Source organism: Neocloeon triangulifer, unplaced genomic scaffold (assembly GCF_031216515.1).
Source record: "Neocloeon triangulifer isolate White Clay Creek 2 clone unplaced genomic scaffold, ASM3121651v1 ptg000002l, whole genome shotgun sequence".
NCBI lineage: Eukaryota > Metazoa > Arthropoda > Insecta > Ephemeroptera > Baetidae > Neocloeon > Neocloeon triangulifer.
Window position 1 is genome coordinate 4400447 of NW_026775545.1, and position 27821 is coordinate 4428267.

Genomic DNA, 27821 nt, shown 5'->3' on the forward strand with positions numbered 1-27821 from the left:
TTTAATTCTGCAGAATCCTAATCGACATTCCATATATTTGATTAAAATTGCAGTTAGGCACCTAAAAATGTTTCCTTGTTAGCTTTGCATGAACTTTCCAAAGATTTTTTCAAATTAAAAACAAAAAAATATAATTACTTATATACATGGTTTAAAAAAAAAGCAATAGATCTGGTTGAATGGTCACCACCAGTGCAATAAAACACATCAACAAAAACACTTTCCTTTTCCCTAAAATCCAAAATTTTTGTTGGTGAAATACAGAAAGCCTGGGTGGCTGGAAATTGCGACACTCACAGCACCCCTGCCAATAAATTTCCTGGGGCAAATCCAGGCAGGATTTAATGGCGACCGCTCTAAACAAGAATTTGAGTTGATGAAATCTCCTCTCGGCTGCCAACACGCACTTGTTCCACACACGCGCGCGTCTCTGCAACCAGCAGCAAAGAGCAAATTTGGGAAATGGTGTTCCAAACAAGCGCGCAATAACAATAGACACTTTATTGTGTTTGCCCCTGTATGTGTTTGAGCGAACGCGGGGTGGTCGGACCGCGTCGGAGAAGAAAAGCACAGGGATAGAGACCCAGACCAATATAGCGGCGGCAGCCAATTTGAAAGGCTATCGCCTGGCGTGTCTCAAATTCAACACAATACGCGGCTATGATTGCCCAGGAAAGAAAGGAAAGAGATCGAAATGAGTTTTCCCGCTGAGAGAAAAAGAGCGAAATGTAATAATGTGCGCCGGGAAATCAGGAGTAGTGATACCTATTATATTTCGCAACTTATTACCCACTCTCCAGTGCACCTTGTTCAGCGGGAAAACTTCAGACTTTATTCACCCGACGCCGAGTAATTGTGTTTTGTGCAATTTGTGTGGCGTGTCTGCAACACGAAGAAAGGCCGGCTGCTCACGATCAGAGTAAAGTTGAGTTTTAATGATAAAATAAGCTAAAGAGAAAGCAGACAATTCTTACTGTGTATTTTTTTCCTTAAAAAATTTGTTTGACAGGTGAATTATTTTAATTCTAATAATGTTTTATAATAAAAAATTTCATAAATCCATTGATGAAGTAGTTTGCTATATTTGGCCGACTAAAACATAATTAGTAGAAGATTTTACAAAAAGCTCAAATAAATAGCGAAAAACGAGAGGTGTTTCTTTGGTCGCTATATTAGTCCATGGTGTTTCAGTTTGTATTTTTATTTCCAACATTTACAAAAATTTATAATTTCTGGAAATAGAAATTTAATTTTGTAATGAGAGGATTGATATTTACAATTAAAAGTATATCATTTCACTTTGTTTTTAAAAAAATATTTTCATAAATATTTACGTCTTCTTGTTCCTTTTTCATTTCCTACATAGAAGGAAACTTGAGTTGAATATTTATGCTTGTCACTTAAACGCTTCAATGTTTGCCATCGACGTTTGTTTGCAAGTTTGTCTCGCAGTGCCAGTTAGCGGAGACGCGACGTGCTTTCCGTTCGCAAAATAAAGGACATCAAGGAGTTGCAAAGGTGCGCGCACTTTTTTCCATCAATAACGACGGCGGCTTCCCGTCAAGTTCAAAATTTCCTTGTGTGCGAGAGCGTGCAGCGCGCCTTAAAATAAAATCGTTATTCAAGCCTAAGTGTATCGCGAGAGACATTTGATAGCTCCATTCGTTCGCCACTTTAAGGCATCCCCCCAAAGAATTGTGCACTGAAGAGCAAAGCAAAAAGACGCTCGAAAATTGGGCGGCTCTTACCTAAACGCGAATAGAAAGAAAATGAATGTTTCGAGATAAAGTATCAATTTCATTGCAAAAATCCGAACAGAATTTTTCATAGTAGCATGAAAAAAGGACTAGAGAAATAGGTTAACAAATCTATATTTATAGCAAAAAAGAAAAAAAATTAAAATTTATGAAATTTTACCTATTTCCTTTAATATTTGCATTGATGCTGTCTGAAAATCAAACCAAATTGAATATAAATTTTTTTTATTTTGCCTCTACCTATTCCCAGGATTTGAAAGACTTATCAAGTTATGTGACTCTGGATGACCTAATTTTATTTTATTAAACCTGCATAGGCGCCATTTTCATCACAAAATAGGGAATTCGATACGTTTATAAAATTGGCTTATTTCCCTAATTCAAATCAAACATTTTTTGGTTGGTTTATTTTCCTCCTTTTTAATTTAAACAGTTTCCCACGATTTAAAAACTTTTTTATTTGTTAATTTAGACAGAATTTAAAAATAATAATAATTCTATTTTAAATTGCCATAGTTTTTTCTCAGAATGCGAGACAATTCCTGAAAATCCAATAAATTTTTCAATCTGTGGTAATGGAAAAAATTATAATTAAAACTAAAGATGATGAATTTTTTGAGATTGAAAAAATCTTGCCGCCTTTCATCACGCACTGACCACAAAAACTCTTCATTTTTCTTTTCATATCAACTTCTTCTGCGGACAGAATTTCCCCCGCAGCAGAAAGGCGAGTATTAATTTCACACCAGTTGCCAAAGGGAAATTGAAATGAGACGGCGTTCGCTTTGAAAAAAATTCAATTGCGGTTTTATTCTTTCATATCATGGGTGAGTGTGTGCGATTCTCCTTTCATAATCACGAGAGACACAATTCATGAAAACGCACAATTGACCACACGCTCGTCTGCAATACGGATTTTCCCACAAAACGTAGACATATTAAAAACATATCATGCACAGCCTCGAGTAAGAATCTTTCAGCGTCGCTTTCTCTTACAATCTACTAGCCTAACTACCTAATCAATTACAAGCCTCTCTTTGTGAGCAAGAATATTATTTATAGAAGTACAATAAACAGAAATCAAGCAGATAATTTGTGTGAAAAGGCTAGACTACGTAAAATACATCATGTAATTTATTATAATAATCATGCTTCTTTCCGCTGATTGTATAAAATAGTTATACATGTATAAAATAATAACAAAGGGCGTAAGAATTAATTTGTAAGGCGTAATTTTGATTGCGTTAGTAGAATATTTGGTACTTACATGAAAATTGCAAATTTATATCGTAAGGAGCTCCATTCGGCGTACATTAATAATTAATTTCTGCACATATTTGGTATGGATATTAGTTGATATGTCCTAAAGTCTATTAATGTGCTGCTTTAGAATGAATAGAGAGTACAGAGAGATGTAAATATATGTATGTTATCCTTGTGTGTTATTATATTTAAATGAAGCCAAGCTCGGAGGGTTATTCGTTGCGCTAACTTGGTAATTGAATGCTTGCAATCTTCATTTCAGCAGCTCCTGAAATTTTAATGACTTTAATTATGTGAAAATTTTCCATTTTTCATCAAAATATTGTTATATCTTTTGATGTAAGTTTTTATTTACATGGCACATTTGATTTTTAAATTAAATAAAACATTAATTTACGACCAATTTTTTTTTCAAAGTTTGGCATACCAAATTGATTTAATTTTTAATTTTAAAAATGTAAACAAATTAATCTTGAGGATCTCAATAGTTACATTATTAATTGAACTTTTCAAATTTAAAAATTCTACTTTTTAGTACATCATGATCTACAGTATTTCAAATTCAGATATAAACTGTTTTCATTCTATTTATGTTTGTTTTCTTAAATTAATCATTAATAAATGAGACTGACCTTTCTTTACTCTCAAAACTTTCCCTTGCTTTGGTCTTCGTGGGTGCTGTCCTGGCTGGGCTCGGGGTTGATCAGGTTTTCGTGGTAGCTGACCTCAGTGCCCTCGTGTGCGGGGTGCAGTTTTTCGTGCGCCACCTCTAAGTGGGTCGTGCCATGGTGGAAACCGTGGCCGTGATGCGGCCGGCCGTGGTGGCCGCCGGAGTGCTCGAACGCTGACTTGGGCAGTGAAAGCGACTCGGCCGCCGCGTTGAACGTCGCGTCCGGCGGCGGCTCAGCCGAGGGACTTGTGTGCTCCGTTTCTTCTTCCGGAGTCTCCTCCTCTTCCTCTTCTTCTGCACCGATTTGTGCACCAAAGTGATGAGCAATGTCACCTGGAAAATAAGTGTTATTGTTAAAAAAAAATCTTATTGTAATTCTTGTAACCATATAAAAAAAACAACAAATCGGCTTGGATCAAAAGTTTATTCCACTTACAGTTTGATCACAAAAATAAAGATCACTCAAAAGTTTTATTGAAAATTGAGTACATTGGCTTTTCCAATCCACAGGCAATCTCGGGCCAATCGCATAATTATTTATGATATAAATTGTATGCTTTATTTAATAATGAAAAGCTCGCAATCCCTTAAACGAAAAAAAGAGAATGTCCAACTTAAATTAATTTATTAGTGTAATTTTAAGATACAAATGTTTGACCATACCCAATTTATTTATAAAATTAATTTTGGTGTTATTCATTTATTAAATTTAGTATCAATATGTAATATTTATGTAAACTATAAAATTATTTATTAAAAAATGAAAAATATTAATAAATGGTTTTTTTAAACATTAAAAAATTCTAATTAAATTTTTATTAATGTTAGTTGACAAAAAAATAAAAAACAATTTAAACTACTAAAATTTAAAGATGTAATAGGTTTTTACCTTCAGAAAGATTTGTCTCAGCCAGTAATCGATGCAGGGTGTGGTTATTAGCCCTGAGGTGCGGGTGAAGCCCTGCGTGTCCGGAGCTGCCGGACAACTTTCTCGTCTGCATCTCCTGCACGAGACCCATCAGCTCTGGCACGTCTGGTTGTTGGTGCATCAGTTCGGGCACTTCCTGTTCTTGGTGCTGAGCGCTGAGATGCGACTGGTGGTGGCCGTGGCCGTGGTGGCCACTGTAGCACGAGCTGCAGCTGCAGTTGGCGATGATCTGCACCTTCTTGGTCATCTGCACGTACTGGTGTGTGCTGTTCTGCTGCTCCAACGGCTGTTCTGTCGGCTGCTCCAACGTTTTGGACTCAGTGTCCTCCGTCTCGCAGTCCAAAGTCACCTAAATGGAGTCAAATTTTAAAAATCACATTCGCTTATGCTGAATTTTTTTACTTTTTATGTTAAATTTAGAAATTAAAACAAAAATCCACGTTTTTTTACCTTCTATGCACATCTATGGCTTGAAACTTTTGATTTTAGGTTGATACTTTATATTTTCTGAATAGCTTTCAATTTCCAAGATGACAAAGGTTCTAAAATAGTAAATCCTCAACACACAGCAACAATTAAAATTGACTAATTTTAAAATTTTAAATTAAAAAGGCGTTTTCAATATTTCATTATTAATTATTGTTACAAAATGCAAATGGTGGAAAAAGGATGAAAAGGGGTTTTTGCTTTGTTTAAAAATCTAAGCTTTCTCAACATATTTATTATATATGAGCCTGAAAACAATAGAGCTTCAAGCCATAGAATATTGAAAAAGTGGATTTTATCCATTTTTAATATGGAACCTTTTACTTTAGTTGGCGCTCCATAAAAAAAATAATAGTTTAAATCTCTTAGACTTAAATTTATTTAAAAAAACGTAAGATGAAAAATATGAAATAATATATGAGTGTATTTTTTAAATTCAGGGAAAACTGTAATTTTTATATTATTTGTTCGTTTCATATAACTCCACAGACTTTATTTACTTTTAAGGAGGGACCAAGCGTCGCATTTTGCAAATGCGTGAAAAGACCTTTTTGATTCTTCTTTTTCGCCTTTCATTGAACACACAAAGAAGACCTGTTTTCACAAGTGCCGATGCTAAATTATTTCGCGGAGGGCCAGCAGGTGTTATAAAAATAACCAAGGTAGGGCCGGCCGGCGGGCCGGCAGACACTTACATCAATCCACGTGACCTCACTGGCCTGGCAGGAGTCGCAGTAGGGCGAGATGACGTCACCCGGTGCACTGGGCTGGGTCTGCGGGATCGTGTAGCTGAAGCACGCGCCCACGCACACATTGTTGTCGATCTCTTTGGCCACGCAGCCGGGCCACGCCACCACCTGCTTGATGGGGGTGGTTTTGCACCACGAGTGCTTGCCAGGGTAGAGCACGATGTTGTGCACCTGCGTTAAAATCACCAGATTCGCACGTTAAAATATTTCATCCCCACTCACTGACTAATTTTTTTATTAAAATGCATTTCATCGTTGATTAACAAGGGCCCGAGGTCAACTTTCATTGACTCTGAAATTGGAGACTGAAGAAAAAATAGGCAGTTCCTTTACCTTGTGCTCTCGGTGTGTTCGAGAGGAGCCCACCAGATGGAAGATGACGAAGAGCAGGCAGACGAGCCGCCAGCCGTTCACGGGCTTGACTTCTCTCATGTTCAACCAGAGGGCCAATCAGCGAGTCAGGTCATTAGATGCCCTGCAGCAACGTTACGCAAATTGCAGTTAGCTGAATCGGGAAAATTAAAAAATTATTTCCTTCACATATATTGCGGCTCGGCTCTCCGAGCGCAATGAATGTTGGAAGGAGAATTTGAAAAAATAAATATGAAATTCCTATGTAGTTGATTTTTCCTCTCTTTTTTAACTTGCAGAGTAAATTGCGTTTGAATGAAATAAGTCAGGTCAGCGATAAAATTGCTTCCAACGCTTGAGGACAAAAACTGCTATTTATGCATTTCCCCCCCTTGCTTGCACATTGCTCAAGTCCTTCTTAGTTTCAATATCGGATTTCAAAGATGCGTTTTGGTATAAAATGTCATTTCTCAGTTTTTTTTTCTTTCCGCCGTCTGCGATCGTTTTCCCAGCGAGTTTATCTCATGGCAACGTACATAAAATCCCTGGCTAAGAGTGTGGCGTTGGTTCATTTCATCGTCAAGTTTACTGCTTGTTTATTACATTTTGGCACGGTGGAAGGTCAAAGAGATGCTGCAAAATTAGTCATTGTCAGCAGAGTCAAAGGCGATAAATCACTGAAATGGCATTTTTCCTTCGCTCCTCCTCTCGCGAGCGATCTCGCCGGGGGGGCTCTCGAGTCTCGGATTTTTTCCGAAATTCTGCGCTGATCTCGACCCATTCAAAAAAGAGAATATACGTAAAAAAGCGAAGAATGAACGCCGATAAGTAGCGCGCCGGCAGAATGATTCGAAGAAAAAGAGTTGTAAACGTTAGAATGGAGTACACGTCAGAATGAATTCCGTTCGTCATTCTTTTTTTCTTCATCTGCGTGAAGCCTCTCGCATGTTTTTTTGTTCGAACGGCCGCTTGCTTGTTCTGCAAAGGAGCATAATTAACAATTGACTCGCTACAAGTGTATCGGATCCCGCCCCGCCGTGTACGCGTAATAATCAGCTAAAAATAGAGTTGATTGATGCCGTGTGGCGCACAAAGAGCTAAAGATATTTCGCAGACATTTTCATCAGAAATAACACGACATTTAATTAGTGGCCACTTAGCTCAGTAAAAAACTGCATGCTAACAAAAATATAAGGATAAAGAAACGGAATATTTTTTACAGAGAAAATTAAAGGATTATTTATTCAACAGAAAAATGTTCGATAAACAATAAAAAATCACAGATGCTAATTAATAAATTATGAGTTTTTCTTTCTCATTTTTAGCTTTTATTCTCATTTTAAATTTATGGAGTGTAGATTTTGAGCGTTTTTTTTCCTCAAAAATAAATTTATTTAATGCCTTCTCTCAGCTACATCTAACAATGAGAGGAGTAAACGTACTGGTACCTTGTACAGTTTTCATTTCTCGTAATTTTATTGCATTTTTAGTCTTTTTAGAAAATTAAGCCTTACTCGTTTTTTATTTTAAATAGCTCTTGAAAGTGCTTTAAACACTGCTGCCTAAAAAGTACTTATTTGCTGTAAAGATAAGTAGACTTTTTAAGCAAACAGGAAAAAATCTTTGTGGCCTTAAATTTTTAACAATTCTCGTCTGTCCTTTTGTGGCGTTTCTATCGTTTCCATCTTTAGAATTAAATTTTCGGCTTGACTGGTGTCTGCCAAAAAAGAAACATATTTATATATTGAGAAAAAGATAATGATAGACATCCAGCTTATATTCTCAAATCCGCCCCTCCAGGCGAGTCTCCAATCACAAAATCAGGCATTTTTTAAGAGCCCTCCACTCACTTGGTCCAGCTGCTGAGATGACTTACTGATAATTTCCCTCCTTCCAAGCTGTATAATTTTTTAATCAGATATGGAAGAAAATTTATATATTATACAACCGCAGAGCCGTCCGATTAATATAAGGAAAAATATATATTATTTATAAAGAAGAAGTAAAAAAACACATCTTCACGTCTGCTTTGGCGGTTGCGGCACTCGCTGTGTTTTTTTCGCGCCGTGTGTGTGTGTACCAGTTCAATCAAGTTGTTATGTGTCGGGACATTTAATTCCCACCTCGAGGTCAAACTCAAACTTGAAATACCAAATGTTCTCCGTCGCTCCCTGCCGCCTTCAAGGCGACTGAGCTGGCGCGCCCAGTGAACCAGTGGAAGCCCCACAATTCATTGGTCCCCAGTAGGCAACAACCAACGTGGGCCTCTTTCGCATTTGCATGCACGCCGGCCGCCTCTTCTCTCCTCGCGAACCCGAGACGCTTATTGCTTTGTTTTCGCCAAACTTAAAAAACGTCAGCTGCGAAATGACTTTGGAAGAAATTTTATATATGAGATCAGCGCAGATTAGAATAATATCTTTTATATAAGAAGTCTCCGGCGCTGTCAAGCAAGATCAATGTGTGCGGAATCCGCCGCTTTTCATCTCTCTTCTGCTTTTGCCGGCCGTTTCTCGGAACGACACAGACGAGATTAAACCGCTAAAAATGCCATCTGATGTTGAGCTGAGAGAGAGAAAAAAAATAACAAATACATATTCGGTATTATGTTGCAAAAAATGTCTCTCCCTGGGCTTAATTGGAAGCGTATTTTTTAGCATATATGGTGCGTTTAAAATTATTCTTGATTTTAAAAAAGAACTTAGATTGCGTATAATTTATTTCAGTGTTGTTTTCAGTTGTAAAAAATGAATCATTTCACAAATGCAAATGAGAAAAACAAAGAAAAATTCCACTGCACGCGTTGGTTTGTTATGTGTTGATGCAACGTAATTTTCTTGCAGCGGAAAACCAGTTCCAGCTCACACAAGTGCTCGATCTCTCCTCTTTTTCTCAACGTGGCTCCGATTCAAAACGATTCTCGGAAAATTATTAATTTTTCAGTAATTAAAATAATTAAACATTCCTCATAAAATTCCCGAAAAGTGGCAGCAAGTTTTTCATATATAATCGAATGACCTCGACGGATCAAGATACTGAATGAAGGAGAAGCTCTCATGCAAAATAAATAATTTACTTCCGGATTTGAATAAAAGTATTAAAAATAAATATAAAAAGTCCTGTGGTTACAAAACAACACTGCAAGTACTTCTGCTCTTGCAATCGATCGATGGCACAGACGGGGCTCAACGTAATGCGCTCAATCATTGAGTTTGTGTGTCAACCAAGCAACGCTGCAGGTCGCGAGAATATAAGTAACCATACTACTGGCGGCCTTTCGAAAGGAGAAATCTGCGCAGAACCTGCGGCCTGTTCGGTGCTGTTCGGCCGTCCGAGGTGGGACACTCACCTTTGGGAAGTGCGGCAAACGCGACGGTCGGTCGGCAGGACAAGGGCCGAATGAATGGACGAGGGCGACAACGCGGAAATATAATATTATATCGAACGGCGCCGCCGGAGGAGGAGAGCAGCGGCTATCCTACTTTGGAGAACGGCCGAGTGTGACTGAGAGTGAGTGAAAAAGTAGGAGAGGATCACGGCATTAAACATTCAGACGTTGCTTGGAGTGGAGAGAATTAGTTATTAGTGGAAGGTAGTAGTGGTGGAAGAGAGAGAGAGAGAAAGAGCAGCGTGAATACATTATACAATGTAACCTGAGATATACCGCGCCGCGCAGCAGCCTCGCGCTTCCCATCTCTCTCTCCGCGCGCGAGAGGCAGCGAGCGAGGAGATCGAGTCTCTCTTTCGCTCTCCTCCGTCCTGCCCACTTGCGAAGCCAGTAAATCACAACGGCGCCGATCAATTTATTGTTATTGCCTCGGCTCTCTGTGTGGTGCTCTTCGATTGAGAAAAATTTCATTCAACCAAGTTTCTTTTAAAGTCTGGCGAGATGAAGATACATGTAGAACTTTTCCACAACTTTTAACTAGATTAAAAGTAGATAAAAGTGTGAAGATGAGGAAGAAACATTTTTATCTATTCGTTGAGCTATTATTTATAGCTCTGGGGAAAAATAACAAACACTACAGGCTTAGCTGGTAATATTTTTTTTATTCTATTAGTTGTTTTTATTAATTTTCACCTAATTTTTAAAGCGTAATTTACTTTATTCCAGACAAGTTACGACTTTTTTTACCAGCCTAAAAAAACTAGTATTAAATCTAAACCATGATTTCAAAAAATAAGCATTATTTATGAAAACAATTAAATTAACTTTATAGATCTGCGAAAAAGAAAAAAAATTATGTGCAATAAAAAAAAGACTCATTGTTAAAATTTATTATTTTTATATTCACAAATAATTTACTTTTCAACTTAAAGTTCGATTTAAACTTATTGTTTCTGATAGTTTAATAGAAAAATTAAAATTTTTAAGCTTCAAACTTGAGGTGAATATCATGGAGAATTAAAACTTGGCTTAATATGTCGTTGAAAATTTGAAAAATAAAGCACTAGAGGAGGAGATACTATGGATATTAAAAAATAAATTTCATGTTTCTTTCCTTCAATAAATTACGCCCAGGGACGCCAGGGACGAAAGAAATTAAATATTACAGCTTACAGCAACAGTTTCTTTCTAGAGGCTATTTTTCAGAGTTAATTTAAATAATTTGAATAAATACACGCTTTCAATTTCTTGGCTTAAAAGACTCTTTATTGGTTTTAAGTTTTTAAGTATTTTTGGCTAATGTGTGAGAAAACTGTGTGTCCGCAATATAATATAGTTTTTAAAATTATTTCAAAATTATAAACCATCTCTTCGAATCTTCAGAGGAATGTTTCACGCTACTATCTACAATTTATATCATTAAGCTCTACCCGCACTAATTAGCTGCGTTTTTTTTCACAAATAAGATATTAAATTAATTACTCTCACATAAACGCACGCTCTCTCCTGCACTTGAAAAACATTCCACGTTTTTTTCTTGGTTTGTTAATATTTGTATGTGCGAAATTCCGTCTCAAAATATTTTCGATCACGACGTGTATCACTAAATAAACGTTCGTCTCTGTTTGACTCTCCCTGAAAACTATGTATGGCGCACTGCATTAATACTTTTCCGACAAATGTGTATATTTAAGGCACAAACATTATTGTTTTCATTAAAACTGGCGCGCGGTTGGATCAAGTAAAAGATTATAACACAGTTGACAAAAACTGACTAGTCAAATACATGTATGCAATTCAACGCACAGCAGGCCGCTCACAAATACCCGGCGGTAAAAAAATTCCACGATAATGGCACTTAGTGTTTATGGGCAGATAAAATTTGCAAGTCAAATTGAATCATTTATATACCCAAGGCAGTGATTCCTCAGGTAAGGAACTGGTGGAAGTTTGTGAAGGTTGAGCAATGCAAGGGGCCTGCTGGTATGAAAGTAAAATTATTAAGAAAAATTGGTTATGTTTTTAGAAACAAAACGTCCGATCAAGTGTCTTTGTCCCTCTCGGTGTTGTTGGTCAGCGGCTTCTCTTCTTGCTTTTCCGAGTCGGACGATCCAGCCTCTGGTCCTGCCGGAGGGGTTGGTTCTTTGGTGGCGGGTAGATTTCCCGAGTTGGAGTCTTCGATCGCCTTTCGCAACTACAAAATTAAAGAAAAATAATTAAAATTGTGCTATGTGCTTATTTTTAATAAATTATTTCATTATTGTAGTTTATTTTTACAATATTGTAATAAAAAATTCCATTATAAAACACCATTCTAAGGAGGCAAACATTGACGAAAAAGGCACCACCACTAACAAAGATTTTTTTTTAAATTCCAAAATAAAATAAACCCCTATTTGAGTAAGCCTAAAATAAAGTTTAATATTTATACTTTCTAAACAAAAATTAAATTTCATGCTTATTGTGTATAAAAAAAAGAATTCTTCACCTCTTTTAAGGCGACAACGCCAACAAGTCGGCCGATGGCCGTCACATAGGCGTGATTGACTCCCAACATGCTGAACAAAGAGTGGACTTTGAGCAATGAAGTCCTCTCTACCAGTTGGAAGGGCGCAGGGTCAATTGGGCACTTGTCAAATTCAACCTCCTTCCTCAGTTCGGCCTCTTCCCACAGCTTTTGGTCTTCAGGTGACATGTCAATCACCCTTTCACGTGGCTGAAAATAGCAAATTTTGTTAAATAATATGCAAATTAAAAGGAGAAAATTTTTCATTTCAATTAAAAATACATACGTCCCAAAACTCGCAATATTCCCAGTAAGGCTGCATTAATTTCAATTCACATTTTCAATGCTCAAAAAATTTAATTATAAATAAAATTACCAGTTGCACTTTCTTGAAGGCCGATGGCGTTCCGGGCACTGTGAGGGTGGCCATTGAGGCGGACGGTGTGTCGACGGCGTCGACTGCCAGGCGTGGCACAAATGACGTCGTCTCGTTGGTGACGGAGTCGGGCAGGGCAGACGTCGATCCAGACGCGGGCTCCACGTCCTGCAGGGTGGCTGATTTGCGGAAAACGGCGTCAAAGGCCATTCGCATTCGCGATTCGGCGCCGGTCACTGTGCTGTACGAATTGGCGTGTGGCAGCATGAAAGGTGAAATGCCACGCATTGTGAAGGAATTGGTCTTCTTAAGGATTGACTTCTTTGGAACGCTGCCCAGAACTGGCACAAAGAGCCTCTGCAATAATATTAAAATATATGATAAGTAAATTTTCCTCTTCAAAGTTAAATTGCTCCGACCAACTAACAGTATTTTCAGCTTTTACTGTACAAATTGAAAATGATTTTTTTTTTTTTATCAAAATGAGAATAAATATATATATTAACTAAAATTATTGAAATAAATTAATTGAAATACAAATTTGCATTATACCTTATACCTTCTACCAAATTTTCTCCTCTGACGCATTGAACAAGAATCAAACTTTTTTCAAAAATGATATATGCAGTTGCTAGCGCAAAGAAATAACTCACTCCGTCCATAGGTGGAAGCAGCTCGTTGGTCGAGTGCGTCTTCAATTTCAAAATATCCGGCGCTGGCGTGACTTCGAAGCGGGACGGTCGTCTCTTTTTCTCCTCCTCCTCCCGCATCTGCCTCTCCAGCTCCTCCATGGCCCTGCGTGCAGAAAAAGTCAGTCCGTTTTTCGCTCAATACACTCAGACCCTGGAAGGTCAGAGTCTCTCTCACCTCTCCTGCGCCTCTTTCTGCCACTTGGCCGCCACCTGCAGCCGCCGCTCCCTGCCGATTTGCTTCTCAATTAACTTGATCAGCTCCAAGCGCTGCACGGAACCCAGCAGAATCATGTTGTCTAAAAATATTAAAAAAAAAAATAAATAAATTTATTTAATCCTTTTTAATAAAACATGTTACGAAGGTGAATTGTGCGATAATGTATTTTTAGATTATTTTTTCTTTTACCTGGACTGTCAACTAGAGGGAAGCCTCTGAGGTTTCTGTTGTCCTTTAATATGTCCTTCAGCTGTCCAAAAGTGATTCCGTGCCAAATATAGCGCACCTCTCGAACCATAAAGTCTTCGACATAGACGTTATACATGCCTGTGTACAGAATTATATAATCAATGTCATGCTAATAAGAGAGTTGTTATAAAAGAATAAAAAAATAAAAAATTGTGTTGTTTAAATGCCAAAAGAAAAACTATATTTTGAATTAAATTTTGCGAGATAAGCACAAAGCCCATTATATTAAATAATTTTTTCAATGTAAAATTTTTTTGTAAACAGAAATTCTGAAATTGTAACAATGTTTAACCTGAACTGGATGAAAGCAGGTCTGGCAGATAAGGCAGGCGTTTAATCAAAATGATGCTGTCATAGAGCGACGGCTGCAGCAGGGACGCGACCGCGTTCGAGATCAGCACAGCAATCTGGATAAAAAAGTCAAAAAATTATTACATACTCGTTTTTTCATTTATCTTCATGGAATATATTCACGCTGCAATTAAATCAATTATATTTAATAAGAATCGTTTTCCGCATTTGGCAAAAGAATGTGAAGAGAAATCTGCTTCTTGTGAAGGCATAGTTTAATGCTAATTAAGTTGGGCTTACCATAATGGGTATTATATGTGTGATTTGGCCGGTCATTTCAAAAACTATCACAGATACAGATATTGTGTGAGTCACAGCACCAGAGAAGGCTGCCGCGCCGACAGTTGCATAACCGCCTGAAAAAGAAGTGCATTTTCCCATGAGCTGCTGCATCACATTATTAATTCAATCCAGTGTAACGATTAACTCTCGCCGGCGTTGATTTATTATGGCAAGAGTGCATCTTGCTTGTGGCGACCAATTAAAATTGATTTAATGTTTTTGTTGTCTGCCTGACTCCAAATAAATTAGGTCATTTCACACTCAAACAAATTAATAATATCCACATACGGGAAAAAAATAGTTCTCCAATTATCCTCACAAACGTAATTGAATTGAATATAAAGCAAATTATTTTAATGTAATTATCATAATTAATTCAATTACTTATTGTAGATTTTGTATAATTGAATTGAATAATCGTTTAGTGTAAAAAATTTATATTTTAATTTATTCTTTATGTGCAACAAGATTTATTATATAAATTTATTGTCTAAGGTTGTTTTTTATCTGATCTACGTCATTACCTGGAATAATCGGCGCGATAAGTCCTCCATACCTCATCCCCGCAGGGAACCACCAGTGCATCAGTTCTCCAACGCACCTGCCAAAGGCGGCGCCGATCTTAAAAACGGGTATAAAACTGCCCGACGGCACGGGAATTGTCGATCCAATGATGGAAAAAATAAACTGCGGAAGACCACAAAAATTAGACAGATCGTTGGTGTAAAAAAAATTCTTACTGTGAATAATGTGAATCCTGCCAGACTGACGTGGACGTCGGTGAGGTCTGTGCTCCAATGACGAACAACGTCAATTTCCTCCACAGTCAGATTATCTTTTGTCCAAGTAAAATTTGTGAAAAGCCCATGGACCTATAATAAATAAGAAATTATTTTAAAGAAAAGAAATGTATTTAAAATTAGCTTTTTTTATTTTGATAAAAAAAACTCACTTGATCGTGCGTTGTGAGATCAGCGGCCATGAATTGACCAAGTCCGGGAGGAAATGAGGCTGACGCTACCATTAAGGAAACAATTCCAGGGTAGAGAAAACGACTGCGGTTACAAAAAAATAGAAGTTGTTTATATTTAATTCTGTTGCCTTACTTTACAATATGATACTCACTTTTTCTGCAAGAACTTATTCATTTTCTTATTGCGGCGCATGAAGAGTACATATTGCCTGTGAATCCAAACGTAAAACGCTCCACCAAGCCCACAAACGGCCCTTTAAATTAAAATATTTCAATCACAATCTAATTAAAATTTAAAAAAATTAACTTACCCCATGATGGCGAAAACGAACAGTTCTTGAGGGTCGAATGGGAAGTCTGTGGTAAAATTTGTGGCGAAAACTGCGGTCACGGTGGCTAAAACGAAATTTAAAAATAAAAAATGAGGCTAAAATTTCCATCAAAAGTATTTTTGCTGACCTTCTTTTTGGAACCAAACTGCAAGCAGTCGGAAGATGGTGGCTCCGCAAACAGCGGCAAAAAATCCACGCCAGTAATTTCGCACAGCGAAATACACTGTTGTTACTTCTATACTAAAAAGTACACCTGAAAATATATATTTCAATGAAATTTTTATCTAAGAGTTCTTTAAAATTGGTCTTAATAATTACATAATATCAGTTTGTAAAATTGCATTCAATATTTTATCGTACAATTTAAAAAAAAAAAACATCCATCACTTCATGATGGTACTATAAAGATCAAATTTATTCTGTTGGTTATATTATTTTTTTTAAATTGAATTTTTCATAAAAATTATTTTCTATCGAAATTATACTTAGTTTTGTATTTAATTCTTAAATTTTAAAATTTCTTTGTATGCTAATTAGACATTAATTCATGCTCACCTCCAATAGGTGCAGCGAAGCAGCTGGCCACTCCAACAGCACATGCGGCCGCGAGCATTTCACAATTTCGAGATTCATTCTCGTAGATACCTTGAAATGATGTGACCAGTTTGGAAAGTAGGGTTGCAACAATACTTGCGATATGCACAAAAGGCCCCTGTTCAGACACACGACAGCAATATTTTATTCCAAGCTTACCAGTTTTCGCTCCAAAGTGAAAACAAGAAGCGAGTTAATCACAATGGATTATAATTTTGACCTTTTGAATAAGATTTATTTATGCAACTTTCTTTGGAACTCGTTTGAAATTTTTTTGAATATCATTCATACCTCTTTTCCGAGAGGCATTCCGCTGCCCAGGGTGGCTGTAAGGCCGACCACTTTGGCCACTAAGGTCCTAAACGTGAGATACTCCTTCAAAGCCACCCCTCGCAGAATGGTCTTCATTTCCGGTATACCGGAACCTTAATTTGGCACAAAATGAAATTTAAAAAACGATAAAAATTGAAACATTTTCCTACCTATGGACTGAGGAGCAACTATGTGGACGAATCCTGCTGAGAAAAGGATCAAAAATACTGGAAGACTTACCCAGGCCACGTATTGCAGCACTGGGTGCGACGAAAGATCGCGGTACAACCACATGCGAGCTGAAAATCAAATCAGTATTTTTTAAGAACAAAGCCAGTTTATGAATATATAAACAAATCATGATATTTTTCTCAGTGCTAGAAATTTAATAAAATAAGATTTTTTTTAAAAAAAAAAATCATTTTCAAAATCTTCAGTGAACGGTTTTGCTGATTTTGGGCAAATTAATAAAGGGACAAGTTGACCCGAAAAAGGAAAGATGATCATTTTTCATAATTCGCACCCCTGCAGACTCTTCAGAGATAAAAAAAAGATTAAAAAAGAAAAAAAAAATCTAGTCAGCCTGTCAACTACAATGAACAGCAAATAGGAATGACAAAAAAAGTTTGCTGGAGTAGAAAATTAAAGAAATTCAAGACGCAAATTTTTTTAATATCAGTGAAAGTGTGAAAAAATTAGCCATATCTTCGGTTCAAATTCAGTTTTTATTAATAATTGTCAAAATTTATTTATATTTCATCAAAAGGAAATATCTAAACAAATTTTTAAAAATAATTTTTAATTTCTTAGTCAGTGGTTTTCAAGGGTAGAGTCAATTTTTAAGTACTTTTTAATTTAATTTTGAATGGAGAGAGTATAATCGGACTTACATTTATTGCACATGCCAATGCCCATGTCCATGATGAAGCTGACAAAGGCCATGATGACGCCCAAAAGGGCCAGGAAGACCCAGTCCTCGCCCAACTTGGCGAACGTGTGGTGCCAGATGAAGCCGACGACCGATCGGATCCGCGACATGCACGGTCCGTCGTACCTGTGCAGCTCTTTGTTGCGCCGCTTGTCATCTTTCCGCCGCCGCTTTTCGATTGCTTTCAGACGACGCGCCTCTTCTTTCGCGAATTCACCAAGCTCTTTTGTGTACCGGCCATACATCTAATTAGAGGGGAAATAAAATGAGGCATTAGTAATTTTACAAATTAAAAAAACAATAAAAAACAGGCCTGAAATAGAAATCATTAGGTAGTAATTCCGTGCAAAAATGAATGCAAAACAAAATTCATTTAATTAATTCTGAATTTAATTAATATACTAGTTGCATTCAAATTTCTTGTTTACTTAATAAGGGGAAATGCATAATAACTTGTAGGTATAATTATTTAAATTAAAATGTTGAAAGGTTTCCGTTGGATGCAAAAAAACAAAAATTCAAACAAAACAAAAAAAAACTCCAAAAATCTTTGTCTACAAACCATATTGGCGGGCATAAAATACATGTCGTCGTCTTCGTCGTCCACATTTTGTCCGGGGTACACGGACGGATAGACAATGTAATCTGCCGGGGGCTCCTTGGGCCCGATGAATTGGAGCTCCTCCATGACCTTGGAGCCCCTTCGGCCCCGTTGGGCCAAGAACTTGTTGGCCTTTTGGAGGCGAAAGTCCTCGAGGAGTTGGGCAAAGTCGTCCCATTCCGAGTCGTGCAGGAGGTCGTCGGCTAAATCGTCGGCCAGCAACGAGCTCAGCTTGGCCATTTTCGAGAGCAGCCCAGAGCGCGCTGCCCGCTTTGATAAGCAACTGGGATGCAGCAGCTGCTGATCCCTTTTGCTCTGTCCGCTCTAGCTGATTATGTGTATTATGATTTTTATTGTTTCTATTTGCATGGATGATATGCGCGGCGACGGCCGCTGCTGGTCATATGACCACCCACGCTCGTCCGAACGTGCGTGTTTTGTAATCAGCGGTTTATTAGACCATTAGAGGACCATCCTGTTCGCCACTGACTGCATTAGGTGCGAAATATTGCTAATTTCTAATTTACTTAAAATTTTGCCTACTTTCATAGATTGCTATCAAGCTTATCTGATTTTAAAATTTTGATGGAAATAGTTATCTTATCTTTTATTGCATGGCGAAATATTTTCCTTCCTATTTTTTAATTATTCATTTAAAGCCGCAAAATATTTTATGAAATTGAAATTAGAATGGATTTATTATAGTCTTTAATTTATAGATTTAATTCTACTTCAATAATCACAACCATGCACTTTCAATTTAAAAAAAATCTTATTCAGATTTCTTCAAATCACATTAAAAAAGTTTTCCGCTTTAAAACTACATTTTGGTGACTGGAATTTTGATAATTTTATAAATAATTTGTAAGTAAACTTTCCTGCCTGGTGTATGATGTTCAGTTTTGAATTCTATATATAAATATGTTGCTCAGGCAATTTATTAATCTTTATTCACTTATTTAGGTGAGTTATTTCTTTATAATATAAAATATAACTATAAGTCATTTTAGGAAATGAGGTGAAAATAAGATTGTAATTTAAATTAAAGTTATAAATAAATTTAAATAATAAATAAATTTTATGTTAACAGTTTTAATTAAAAGAAGTGGAAATCAATTTGGTATAAGATACTTAAAAATTATTGTTGTAGACTTTTTTATTTCAATAACTGAATTGAGTTAACTTATTTGTTGCTATTAGTTGTCTCGGAAAAGTTGGTTGAATAGCTCAGGAACAAAGCAGATTGCATTACGTCTATTTAATTGCTAATTGAGTGGCGTGTGGATTATTGTCAGATTCCCTAACAGTCCCATTCAAAGTAATAAATCTTTTCGATTATTAACCAGCTATATACACACGCACAGGTGGTTGACGCGCTGCTATGAGAGCTGGTATTGTAGGAAAAAAATTACGGTGACCTATTCAAGAGGCGGTGTGTTTTCCACTGGATTCAACCACTCGAGTCCACATTTGTGTGTCATCTCGCTGTACGCAATTTACATAAATGCGCGAGTGAGCGTGTTTATTTCACTTCTTAAACATGTCAGCCTACAACTTCATTCTTTACTTTAAGTTTCGAACACCACGGAGATTTACATAAACGACGCTAACAAGACTGGGTGACTTCTCTCTGCCGTAATTTTACACCTCTTTTAAATTTGAAAAAATTCTAAAAAAAAAAATTAATTTTGAATGACGTATTGTTGTTAGAGAGAAGTTTCAAGTAAGATTGATGAGGACCTTGATTTGCATTAATTATGCATGATTTTATTGTTTTTCATTTGCTATGTAGCCGAAGATCACACTTCTTAATTGGGTTAATTGACCGATTGAGTAAGGAACCCCTCTCTGCCCTTGCACTGGCAGCAAGCGGAGGCTCGCGTGCGCGGCAGCGTAGATTTAATAATACGCTAGACGCACTTGATTAAAAGGCGTGTAGGGCAACTAGCACTTTATTAAACTTGAAATTTTATTACAATACTTAAAATAAATTAGAATTTACACACAATTAAGCGACGAGAAATTTTATATTCCTTTATCGCTTAAAAATATATTTATTTCCACTCTTAATTAATTAGAAGATAAATTATTCTAAAAAAATTTATCTTGGATCTTACCCATATTAAAGGTCCTAAAGTTCACTCAAGTTCATAAAATTTAGTAAATCAATATAACAAAAATTTCATTAATTCAAGAATAATTTTGAGACCAAAAAAATATTTATTTATTCTCCAATCTCAAAAAAATGTTTTTACAGATCTTTTATAAATCAAGAAGTAAACAATTCGTCGTATTTATCAATTAAAAATACCTCCAAACTAAATCAATCAAATCACACCATGCACAAACCACTGCAAACTGTAAAATATCACTCGGGTCTGTTTGGTTAGTTCGGGTGCAAGGTCTATTGGAGAGACACATCGTCAGGTCGACCCTGGGGAGACTCACGTGAGTTTCGGCCACGTAGCCTTCCTCCTGGTAGCCCGGCAGTTGCAGCAGACCGACGGGCATGTTGGCTCAGTGCATTTTTAAATCAGCCTGCGAATTTGATGGCGACTGCAAGTGCATCAATTTCTAGTAGACTGGCACTCGCCGGGATATTTATAACTGCACACATCAATTTATTCTCGGCTGAGCAGCGCGAGAAGGGCCCACTTTTTAATACGCTGCAAATAATTACAAAACACTTTAGACTCTAGATGTGCGTCTCGGTGCAGAGTTTGTGTGTAAAATTACTAAAATTTGAAGTGTGTCGAATTTTCCACCTTGCCTGATATTTCATCTTTGCATTTGAATTGCCAAAGTTTAAAGTGTTCAGCCAGCAAGGGGTTTTGTGATAAACCCACTGCCTTCCACTTTTACGTATTGGTTTTAGAACTTAAAAAAAAACGTGCGTGTGATGAGTGAGCTACGATATGCACGTACTTTGAAAGTGTGTGATAAGATTATTCACCTAAACCAGTTTCTTTTGTCAACTTGAAGGTGGATTATGAGTTTTGAATAACACCATAATCAATCTTACGTCAGATAGAAAAATAATTTATGTCAAATGATCAAAAAAAAAATTTTTTTTTTAATAAATTGAAATAATACAAAATCTGAAAGGAGATGCTAAAGTGCAGGTAATTAAAATCAATTGAATTGATTCTGAAAATTTAGTTGCAAATTGTCATTATTAATGTATCACCGGGCATTCTCTGCCCAAATACGTCATCCATACATTCAATATTATAAATTTATTACATAATAATTTTTGATCAAGAATTTATTTCAAGAGATACTCATAAATTTGAGCTTCACAGATGACAAGCTCAAGCACCAGTGGTTAATACGCGTGAATGACCTTGCGGTTGATTGTTGAGGTTAATTTTGGATGCGACTCAAGATAAACAAACACAAAAATAAGCTGTGTTTGCCCAGTTGGAAAGGTGTAACTTTACAAGTTGCAGTAATTAACGCAGCTCCCCTTTCAATGAGATGACGAATTATAAAAGCTGTACTAATTGAAAGAAACTCGTTTAATTTTTTTCTTCATTGTTGTAAAAATTAACATTAAAAGATAAACCATTTCTGGGAGGAAAACATTGAATTGTTGGACGATAAAGCATTGAACCATAAAACATAAATTTTTCTTTGGTTTTCTCTGGACAATTAAAAAAATATTGTATCAATTATTTACACAAAAGAATTATCTCAATTAGGAAAAAAATCATCTGAATCCAACTTTTTTTATATTATGCTCTTTTTTCATTTATAAAAAAAAATTACACTCCTGGGATAAAAATAACCCACTATCTTGCGTGAAATCGGCTATACGCACAGGGTTTAAAAGTCACTCTGGCGCCAACATATTGAATGAGTCCCAATTTCTGTTTATTTCTTTTATTCTTTTTTTCTCAGACCAACAGCTTTGCTATAATGCCTGAAGCTATGAATAGCTCTGGTGGCCGAGAGCCCCTTCGTGCTGTGCACCTTAATTATCACGACTCGCAAACACCACCATGCCACGCGGAGAGGCATTAATTGTTTTATCAAACAAATTAAACACAAACCTGGGCGCGATCTCTATAGCAGTTTACCAAGAACTCGTCGTCAACAAGTGCACGCACGGAATTGACGGATGCAAACGACGGGATTTCTCCTTGTGGCTTTCCTTTTAGGTTTCCCAAAGCAAAACAGCTGGTTTAAATTGAAATTGTTTCAAGACCTTTATATAATCGGAGGCTGATTTTTTTCTCTTGGAATTGGGCCAAAAGACACACGAGAGTCAGCGCTTGACCTTTGGTGCGTTACAAATAAATTAAATACATGCCTGAATGACTATTTCTTTCTTTTGAACGTTTTTTAACACTTGACAAATTTTTAATAATTTACTTAGTTTGATTAATTCATTTTTACAGAGCATTGCGTAAAATAGCACTGAAGGTACAAAAAAATGATACAGATTACAAAAAAGTAATAACAACAAAAATAATTAAATTGAGCCACCATATAATTTCTACATATTTGTGCAAAATAATTGAGGTTGTAATAATAAAACAAGCATTTTCTTAATCATCAATTTATAAAAAAAAATTCCCAAGCCAATTATAACTTTTTCTAGAAAAATCACAACCGCAAATCGATGCTGGCGTGTCCTTTCCGCTTCACGCCCTTATCAGTTTTTAATCCATCCGATGATATAAAAGTTGTTTTTCTGCGACTATCAAAAATTAAGCTTTCAGATCGCAGCGTTGAAAGACTTGCTAATTGCCAAAATTTATGGGAGCAGCCGATTCGAGTGCCGGAGGCCAATAATTCCTGTCCTACGCTAAATTTTCCGCTCGCTTATCGCGCTGACTGAGAGTGTGTCATGCGACTATGTTCAAATAACGTTGTGGTGTAGAATTTTAATAAACTGACTGCAATCAAGTTCAACTCCAGACCACTGCTACTCAAACAGAGGCAAGATTGATGGATGGAAGAAACTGCTGATAAATAAAAGTAAATAACTGAATAAAAATTGCGGAAGACAAAGTTTTTTTATTATTTTAAAATCAATATAAATGTATATTATTTTAATTCATTTAATTATTTAAGAGCGTAACTACTCTCTACATATTTTTATTATTTACAAAAAATTAATTTGTTTATTTTTAACATAAAAAAATTAAATATCGAAAGTCATTAAAAACTGTTGTAATACTTGTAATATATTATTCTAATGATCGATTAAAATCTTTTTTCGGTAATTTAGTAATTATAAATTACTTTTAAGATGTCTTTATGTCGTTTAACTAGAATTGTGCGAGAAAAACAGCTTTAAAGAAAACATACTAAAATGTTGACTCTTAATTATGAAATTATTTTTCAATGAATCATAAAGAAAAATTTTGTGTCACAAAAAATTAAAAACTTAATTCAACCTCGACAATACTCTACGCTAATTGCCCTCATTTCAAACGCAATAAACATACTAATTAGAACAGAAAAACACTAATGACAATTTCAATACGAATAAATTTATTTATTAAATCTTTTTTCAATAGTTAATAGATAAATTGCTAGTTTTAAAAATGGATTTACGGCATCCAAAAAAAGTATTGAGCAAGTTCTTTTAATTTACAATAAAATAATCAGTGTGTCTATCCCGTCGCGGGCCAAAACCCACGTGGCCTTCATTGTCGCACGACCTTTGCGGAATTGTGAAAAAGTGGCCACTGAATGAATCGGCTGCCTATTGAGGCTGGCCGGTCTGCTGGCGACATGATCGAATTCGGTGCTAATTGACCCAAGGCACACACGGGCAAAATTCGAGTGTTGAGTAATTTCCACGCGTGTACAGTTATTAACAGAGCGGCAGTCGATCGGGCTGAAAAAAGCGCGGCTCTCTCGCTGCTGGAGAACACACACCGAGACTTGAAATGTACTCGGCCATATGGCCAGAGAGCAATTGTGCCCCAAGGGTCACTTACTGCAACACTTTTCTCAAGAATTCCTCGGCTCGCAGGCATCTCAGGCAAAAACGAGCGGAGCGACCACGAAACGTGCCATTGTTTGCTCTTCAGCGAGCAGGAAAATGAAAAGGATGGCGCTTGAATGAAGGGGAAAATAATGTAATAAAGAAACAACAACTGGCCTGACTTTTTGCAAGCTCGAGTTGCACACGTTGATTGCAGCCACATGATTGATCAAAACAGATACGAAAGAGTAAAAAAACGGGATTATTTAAAATTTATCAAAAGCTTAAGTTAAATTAAACTTAATTAATCAAAAATTAATTGGAAGTCAACCGAAGCTGATGTCTTTTTGATCTTGGAAGCTTTAGTTTTAAAGTGGTGCTATTTTTTGTCTAATTTAATTATTTTCATACGGCTTTTTTTCTTAATAAAAGGATGTAAAAAATCAAATTTAAGTAATTTTTAGAGTTATTTGCAAAAAAATCGAGAAATATCATGGAATTTTGTAAATCCGTCGTCACTCAGACCATTTAATCAACGTTTCTCGCCTATTATCTTTTGCATTTTAATTTTAATCCTAGGATATAATTCATAGCTTTGTTTGCCTTCTTCACAGCGTTTGAAATGAGTAATTGCGTCTTTAGTGAATTTAATGATCCCAGCAGTCAGTGTTTCCTCTCAATCATATTTGACGTATGGAGTGAAAATGAACGACAAACATCGTGAGAGATCCTATTGCAAGTCCATCCATAAATTATAACGCGCACACACTTATAACACTAGCTGCGCTTGATCTATGAATGTGTGAGCGTGTACACGCCTGCGATATGTGCAATGAGTGGGTTAATAAGGCCAGTAATTCAATCTTGATATTATGCGCTCAAGCCTTTTCGCCCCCGACCAATCGACCGCCGCCATAACAATATAAAGTGCTGGGTGGCACGCCAGCTTGAGACGTCCTTACAATTTGCATATGGGACCCAAATAAAAATTAATGGCCCCAACACGCTCTTGATAAAATTTATTGCTTTTAAATTGCATCACCTTTTTGGCCAAACAATAAGGTACGAATTTCAATTTCATGCGTGGTTGCGCAAAATTTTGAGAACGGGCCGAGGGAATAATTGTTCTCTCTACGACTTTTTGGCACCTCTAGTTAACCTGTCTGTCGTAAACGATGGGCTAAATATTTGCGCCGAACAGAGTGCATGTCAGCTCTACCTTGACGTAGTATAATGTAATTTATTCAGCTTGAAGCCAAAATCAGCAACACGTACAGCTCTTCAGACGTTTTCCTCTCCCTTTAAATTGCAATTTTAATTTTAATTTATAAAAAAACACTTTCCAGTTTCAGATAATTAAAAAAAGTAAATAATTTGACGTGATCAAATATTCTGTATTTATAATGTTGACTGCAAGCTTTAGAGACATAATTCAGATGTGAATTATTTTTGACAAAAATCGATACTTTTCTAACTCATTGATTTTTTTACATTTTTTTAAATTCAAAACTTCATTAATAAAATATTTTTTTATAATTAAAATTTTATTTTGAAATTTGATAATATTGACGTGTTCGTACATAAAGAAACAACTACTCTCGCGATAAAGCTTAATATTTAATTTAAGCATTATAAATTTCTATTTTTATTATTTAATGTGTGAATTTGTAAAAAGTTAATTAATTAAGTCATGAAAAACCAAGCGCTGATATAAATTAAATTGTAATGCGAAGCGAGGGATTTATGTCAGCATAATTTATATTACCCTATGGAATCGTCCATAATGATCTTTGTCCTCATTTAAAGTTTTTAATATTTATTTTGCTGATCGACTTGCTCAGCAGCTCTCCGGCCTTATTTGCTTCAATCTGTAGATAACAGTTGAGAGGTCTGGTTGATTGAGTAACACCAAGACTGCATCACGTCCAGCCCAATTTCTCGAATCAAAAGGAACCATCGTTCAAACCTCACAAATTCACGTTGTTTACATATTTGTTGTCCGGATTCCCAGTGGAAAAGACGTCAATAATCCATTCTCAAGGTGTTTTTAATTCGCCTAAGACGCAGCGATTATCAGTAGCTTGTCGAAAAAAAAATAAGGCAAACAAAAATCTCCAGGTTGAAGTGCGTTGCTCTGGGTCAGGCTGACAAGACTATAAATATGCCGCGAATGAGAAGCGTTTAAAAAGAGATAAAGAGTTTATTGTTGGTCGCGCGGCGTGGAATTATCGAATCGAGAGCAGCAACAACAAAATACACACCATCGCGGCGGCGTCTCCAACACCCACTACATCCTATTAGTCAGGCGATGGAGTGGAAAATCTCTAATGAGACGATGAATAATTAATACGATCGTTAGCAGCCTCTTAGTCAGCAATCAGCCAATTATAACATTTATATTTTTTAATCCTCCTTCGTTAGTTTCTTTTTATTAAAATTTAATAATAATCAAAGTTTGGTTTCATCATTAAGAGGATCTTAAAGAGCTGCACAATATCAACTTGTTTATAATTTACTGAAAACTGAGCAATTTCAGTGTATAATTTTCAGCAGAAATCTTCATTATTTAAACTGGTATTTTTTTCTTATAAATTTCTGTTAAATATAATTTATAAGTCGAGACAACTGATAACTTTTATACGAGGTTCATTCTTTTGGCAAGGCAATTTAAAATAACATTTCTCGCGCTTTTCTAGATTAAACTCGCCGATAGAGCAGGACAAGGCAATAATTTTACCTTCGACCAATATAACGTCCAATACATTTATTAGAAAATTTTGCAGCCAGCCATGAAAATAATCGCGATTCTGTCGAACTGCACACATGTGTTTTGTGTAACATATAATTGAAATTCAATACAGCAAGGCTCCGTGAGCACATGTGCACTTTGAGGCCTCGCGCTTTATTTATTAAAAGTGCTGGCTATGGGATGCTCGACAAACGCGTCGTTTAGGATTTCAAGAGTGAAAAAGTGCTTCTGTCAGTGAAAGAGAAAAAGCGAAGACGTCGATTTGATGGTGTTTTTCAGCTCTTTAGAAGCAAATGGCTTTATTCAAATACAAAATTTTCTATCCTAAAAGATACAAATTAATAAAAAATTCATGTAATCCAATATGCTTAGATATTCACCCGGAAGGAAACCTCTCAACATTTTTTTTCTGCGAATACATAAAATATCATGTGTGCAAAATGAAGTGAGTCACTAAATTTAATTTGCAATGGAGTAAACGAATGAAAAAAAAACTCACAAGCGTGTGTTGGTAGCCGAGGGCATCCTGCTGGGCTCCTTTTCCAACGCTGCCCCTGCCGTTGTTGCCGAAGCCGTCGTCATTGTTGTTGGTCATTTTGCCGAAATCCGTTCAAATCACTGGCCGGCTGCCAAAATCCCGAAATAAAGAAAGTCCCTCAAAGTCCCGAAGTGGCTCACTGGCGAAGTCCTCGGTTGGGCAGCCGATTGGCCTCTCGGCGAGCACCACTCATGTTCTCCGCGAGCACCGTGTGCGCACCAGCCAGAGCTAGTCGGTCTGTCCCAGCCGGCCGGCCGCAAAAGTGTGTCTGTCAAGTTTCCGAGCCAGAAAACAAGAGAGCTGTTAACGCCACCTGCATTGGCTAACAAAATAGCGACACGCCTGATTATCTCCCGACAAATAATTACTTATCTCGCCGCACCGCAAATACACTGCATGAGACTGCCGAGTCGTCCGGCCGCGTCGGGTGGCTCCGAATTTCCTTTCTTTCTTTGCTCCTGGCCTGGCCAAATTTGCTCAGGAATTAGCGCGACCCGCACACGGCTTTTTGTGCCCGCCGGCAAATAATTTGTTTGTGCCCGACAATGACGCAAAACTCGTCCGTCCGAGATGATCTTTCGCTCAGCA

At 36.6% G+C, this 27821-nt stretch overlaps 2 protein-coding genes across 5 annotated transcripts; both read right to left on the bottom strand.

Moving 5' to 3' along the window:
• Nucleotides 1-2541: 2541 nt before the first annotated feature.
• On the bottom strand, nt 2542-9715 carry LOC132205273 (uncharacterized). Its single transcript, XM_059634227.1, has 6 exons — nt 9554-9715; nt 6187-6328; nt 5800-6024; nt 4580-4967; nt 3653-4023; nt 2542-3288 (listed from the first exon to the last, which is right to left on the bottom strand). Exons 2-5 carry the CDS (start codon nt 6283-6285, stop codon nt 3665-3667), a joined length of 1071 nt encoding a protein of 356 aa, XP_059490210.1. The 5' UTR covers nt 6286-6328; nt 9554-9715; the 3' UTR covers nt 2542-3288; nt 3653-3664.
• A 1467-nt stretch (nt 9716-11182) lies between these two features.
• On the bottom strand, nt 11183-27821 carry LOC132204686 (chloride channel protein 2). Of its 4 annotated transcripts, none has more exons than XM_059633342.1 (20): nt 27616-27821; nt 27195-27555; nt 17367-17649; nt 16647-16775; nt 16456-16589; nt 16126-16282; nt 15698-15823; nt 15550-15634; nt 15391-15492; nt 15218-15320; nt 15006-15137; nt 14790-14952; nt 14224-14339; nt 13925-14039; nt 13573-13710; nt 13342-13462; nt 13128-13269; nt 12475-12831; nt 12081-12308; nt 11183-11786 (listed from the first exon to the last, which is right to left on the bottom strand). In XM_059633342.1, the coding sequence occupies exons 2-20, from the start codon at nt 27288-27290 to the stop codon at nt 11634-11636; spliced, it is 2880 nt and encodes a 959-aa protein (XP_059489325.1). In that variant the 5' UTR covers nt 27291-27555; nt 27616-27821; the 3' UTR covers nt 11183-11633. The 4 variants fall into 4 exon arrangements, with proteins under 4 accessions (XP_059489325.1, XP_059489317.1, XP_059489334.1 ...); XM_059633334.1 differs by having other exon boundaries at nt 27195-27546; nt 27602-27821; XM_059633351.1 differs by adding an exon at nt 20454-20671 and having other exon boundaries at nt 27195-27821.

Excerpts from the sequence above, each read along its gene's own strand:
- LOC132205273 (XM_059634227.1), bottom strand. The coding sequence starts at position 6,285 with ATGAGAGAAGTCAAGCCCGTGAACGGCTGGCGGCTCGTCTGCCTGCTC. Across the intron at positions 6,025-6,186 it reads GAACACACCGAGAGCACAAG|GTGCACAACATCGTGCTCTA; the intron begins GTAAAGGAACTG and ends ATTTTAACGCAG. Across the intron at positions 4,024-4,579 it reads TGAGACAAATCTTTCTGAAG|GTGACATTGCTCATCACTTT; the intron begins GTAAAAACCTAT and ends CTTATTTTCCAG.
- LOC132204686 (XM_059633342.1), bottom strand. The coding sequence starts at position 27,290 with ATGACCAACAACAATGACGACGGCTTCGGCAACAACGGCAGGGGCAGC. Across the intron at positions 16,590-16,646 it reads AGTTGCTCCTCAGTCCATAG|GTTCCGGTATACCGGAAATG; the intron begins GTAGGAAAATGT and ends TGCCAAATTAAG. Across the intron at positions 12,832-13,127 it reads TGCTTCCACCTATGGACGGA|AGGCTCTTTGTGCCAGTTCT; the intron begins GTGAGTTATTTC and ends ATATTATTGCAG.